This window comes from Centruroides sculpturatus, unplaced genomic scaffold, assembly GCF_000671375.1.
Source record: "Centruroides sculpturatus isolate CEXI.00-Female unplaced genomic scaffold, Cexi_2.0 scaffold787, whole genome shotgun sequence".
NCBI classification, from domain to species: domain Eukaryota; kingdom Metazoa; phylum Arthropoda; class Arachnida; order Scorpiones; family Buthidae; genus Centruroides; species Centruroides sculpturatus.
Window position 1 is genome coordinate 88,430 of NW_019384977.1, and position 4,129 is coordinate 92,558.

Here is a 4,129-nt window from a genome sequence, read left to right on the forward strand (position 1 = left end):
CGAAAGAATAAAAAAAAATATAATAGAATTTAATTTAATAAATTAATATTTTAATATAATTAACAAACCAAAATATCCTTATTAATAGCATTAATTTTTATAACTTTCCCGTAAACATATCATTCAATTTAATTAAAAATGTTTAAATAATCAGAAATTGTGATTGATCGTATTTAAATAAATCACATTTATAAAAGTTGTTTTGAATATTTGTGAACAATCAACCATAAATGAGGAAAAAATAATACAGAAATTACCAATAGGCCTATTTGTACCGTCCTAAAAATATTAAATAACGAATTATTTTATTTAAATAATTATTTATTTTGTTATAATATTTATTAATAAAGAGGTGTTTTTTTCTTTTTTAGGATGAAAATCGGCGAATAGAGGGATAAATCCAGATACAATAGCACCTTATCTACATATTGTATTATAGTGTTTTACTGATTAATAATAAAAAAAATTGCAGAATTTAAATCTTATATTAAATTTTATTTTCTTATAATTGTGAAAATACAAATAATTTAGATGAAGTATAAAATTTGAAACCGTAAATAGCGGATGAAGTTCGTATGTTATTTGCTGTGTAAAAGCCTTTTTTTTTTCTGTATTAAAACCAATCATGGAAACGGTCACATACAAAAATACAGATCTGATACATTTAGCGATATTTACAATTGTTCTTTTTCTGATCACATATAATTAAAAAGATGTTTTAATTCTATTATTCAAAATTATTCGTCTGTTTTTTCTTCCGAAGAAGACAATTTCAATTTATTGACGTCGTCGCGACCTTCTTTAGAATGTCGCCATTTCATTCGTCTATTTTGAAACCAAACTTTGACCTAATCAAAAAACTTTTTGTAAGTACTAAAAAGACTATTTACTCATCTTAAACGTTCAATTCTAATACTTTGTATTTGTTGAAATTAAAAATAAAATTACACACCTGAGCATCTGTTAAACCTAACGTAGCGGCTAATTGTCTTCTATCGGGTTTGGTGATATACTTTTGTATCATGAAACGTTTTTCTAAACCTTTTCTTTGTAGATTTGAAAAAACGGCTCGAGACCAAGATCTCTTCCTCTTATTCGTGGTATTACCATCATCGGTCGAAGTACCTCCATCGCACGCTAGAAATATGCAACAAAAAAAAAAAAAAAGCAACGAATTAAGCATATCTCGAAAGTTTAATGCCATTCTTATGTGACAAAATTATTGATTTTCAATTAAAAATTTGTCAGTCATTCTCACGGATGGACAGTTGCAGACAATTCGCATCTGAGGACATTTCACTATCAACTGAAAACAGCCCAGAAGCTGTGAGTCATTCTCTTATCACGGCAGCCCTACCGTTTCTGGTAAGGGTGGTCAACTTTCCGTTGTGTATATATCTATATAATATAATTTTCTTTTTTTTTTTTTCCTTATTTTAATTGCATTATAAAGAGTCCAACTTACATTATTATTTTTAAATGCGGTATTCGATCATCCTAAGTATCTTCAAAGTAAACATTTAAATTATTAATTAGATAAATATATACTGTATATTTTTTTAATTTTACATTTTAACAATTTATCTCTTTTGTTACATACAAATATATGTTACAGCAAAGTGCGGTTATAATATCAATTAACTTCTATGAGAAATTGTAAAACTATTTTTATCCCATGGAGAAATATTCACACTAAATCAAGGTCCAATCGTTTTTAATTAGAAGCGTTTATTTTATCTATCAGAATTATTATATTTACGGAAAATAATTAAATTAAATCATAGTCTAATAATAGCTACATATAATCATACTGTATACTGTGTATCCGGCAATACCAAGAGTCAAAACCATGATATTTTTATGATTTATTTATCATAAGCCCGCTTTTAAAGTGTACATACTTAAAAATTATATAATTTAACATTATGAAAATTTAATTTTAATGTTTTAAACAAATTTTTAACTCTCTTAAGAGGGAAAAAAAAAACAATCTTTTATTCCATATATAGTATCATTTATAAGTGATGTATCAAATATGTTTGCTGGACCATTTGCCCGGGGATCGTAGTATAGGCACCATTGGTCTACTACATTATGTTACTCTATATATTATCTTTATTATAAAAATTAAATTAAACTACTTTATAAGAAATAATATGTTTTTAAACATCGCCCTTTTAAAATTCCCACACGCGGGTCTGATAGGGCCGTCGATAGGGAGAAGCTGGGAATTTTTCTCTACGGCCGGAGAAAACTTAGAGACTCGTAGTGGTTCCTCCGTATAAATGAGTGTTGCTTTTACTTTAAAAGACTNTCTATGATTATATAAAATAAAATTCTTACCTTGTGTATAAGTAGTAAACTGATTAATAATATCTGGCGTGCACGATACAAAATAAGATCTGATAGGTTCGTAAGGTCTAGCTATGCAATTATAACAATTAGACAAATTATAGTAAAATTCGGTCTGATAGAGTTGGATGTTGTTTTTTCCTATTAAAAAAAATGGAAGATTGGTATGCGAAAAGCAAAGAGTTTTGGAAAGGAAGAGAAAAATTCCTACCTTTATCAAATCCAGGTGATATGTCATCGGATAAGATTCTTTCGATGCCGAATTTTAATCTGGAGGAACGTCGTAAATGATCATTATTCATTTCATCTCTGTTATTAGGGCGAACGCTTCTGTCGGAATAATATAAGTTAGAATTGGTTTTGGCCTTATCGCGATCGTAAAGGATTTCTGCGACGGTGAAAGATTTTTTAAAAGCGCTGGAAGTCGGCTGAACGGAAACCATGATGGGAAATTACACCGACTTAATACTAACACGTGCTTTTGGCTGTCGCTCCGATAGTAGGTAGAACGCATGCGCATTTACGTCACAGCAGGCAAAGTTTGTTGATGTATTCGTTGACGGTGGCAACGGATGATAAGCAAACATTAACAGCTAAGAGGGACGAGATGCTTTTTCGTTTAACGCTAATAGTAATTTATTGATGAATAAAAAGCTTTTCGAATTTGTAATTTAACGAAGTAGAGATATTTTTAATTAGTGTAAATAGGATTTTTGGAACATTGGTCTTTTGAAGTATAACCCGCGATTAATAAAAGATTCGAATAGCGAAACGAGTGTTCGGATTACCGGTCGAAAAGTAAACAGTCATTTATTAGATTTCTTGGCGACATTTGGACGACTAAACCTAAATGCGCTCTATACATTCCTAACAAATAATCTATTATAATGATTACATTAAAGGCTTGTGTGGCGATAAGGACCTATTGGATGTCTAGCCAAGTCAAGTACAGCTGTCGCCTCCTAAGTCCACAATATAAGCAACTATTGCCGTACACTGTATACAACTTAACGTCTTTTTCCTTGTATCAACTTCTTAATGATGTCGGCATTCTGTAATGTTAAGCGTCTTGAGTCATTCTAGCCGAATTACTTCTTGATATTTATTCTTCTCCTTTACATATTCTGTGACATGCAAGTTAACGATGTCGTAATTTTATCGTCCTGTAATACCAGTTTAAAGTGATTTTTTTTTACCGACCAGAAGAGATTCTTAAGTAAATGCGAACTAAAAATAATTAATTAAATGCTGAAGTAATTGCTCCCATCTCGCATTATTGGCTGAATGACGAAAGTTGTGGAGGTGGATATCACTTAACAGATACGTGACATTTGTGTGATGTAGGATAACAAGAGTCCTACGACATTATCAATTCGGGCCGTTGTCGTATTTCAAATTACTGATTGACAGTGTCGTTTCGTATTAAAACTGTACAGAATTTTAATATCGGTATTAAATTCATAATTTAATAGCCAAGTGCTCGAATCCTAATTTGGATTTTAATGTGATAGTCAGTGCTTAATGGTTATTATTATCTACTAAGTAGGATACCAATGTAGCTTATGAAATGCGTATATAACAGTAAGCACGATGAGCATTGATGGAATAATGCATGCTTCGAATGCTTGTATCTAAATATAACGTTAATTCGAACCACAATAAAGTTATAATGGCGCTCTTACGAGTTATAAATAGCCGTTTTCTATATGATTTACTAAGAATAGATTGTTTATATTCTGTCACTGCCTTTAAAAATGGCGATTAGAAGTAAGAGCCT

The 4,129-nt window shown here is 30.4% G+C and overlaps 1 protein-coding gene across 1 annotated transcript; it reads right to left on the reverse strand.

Annotated features, from left to right (window-relative positions):
* Positions 1–502: 502 nt before the first annotated feature.
* LOC111632708 (H2.0-like homeobox protein) lies at positions 503–3,529 on the reverse strand. The gene is made up of 4 exons (XM_023377210.1): positions 2,564–3,529; positions 2,344–2,493; positions 953–1,137; positions 503–848 (listed from the first exon to the last, which is right to left on the reverse strand). Exons 1-4 carry the CDS (start codon positions 2,793–2,795, stop codon positions 738–740), a joined length of 678 nt encoding a protein of 225 aa, XP_023232978.1. The 5' UTR covers positions 2,796–3,529; the 3' UTR covers positions 503–737.
* Positions 3,530–4,129: the final 600 nt, after the last annotated feature.

Excerpts from the sequence above, each read along its gene's own strand:
- LOC111632708 (XM_023377210.1), bottom strand. The coding sequence starts at position 2,795 with ATGGTTTCCGTTCAGCCGACTTCCAGCGCTTTTAAAAAATCTTTCACC. Across the intron at positions 2,494-2,563 it reads ATCACCTGGATTTGATAAAG|GAAAAAACAACATCCAACTC; the intron begins GTAGGAATTTTT and ends TTTTTTTAATAG. Across the intron at positions 1,138-2,343 it reads GTTTACTACTTATACACAAG|CGTGCGATGGAGGTACTTCG; the intron begins GTAAGAATTTTA and ends GCATATTTCTAG.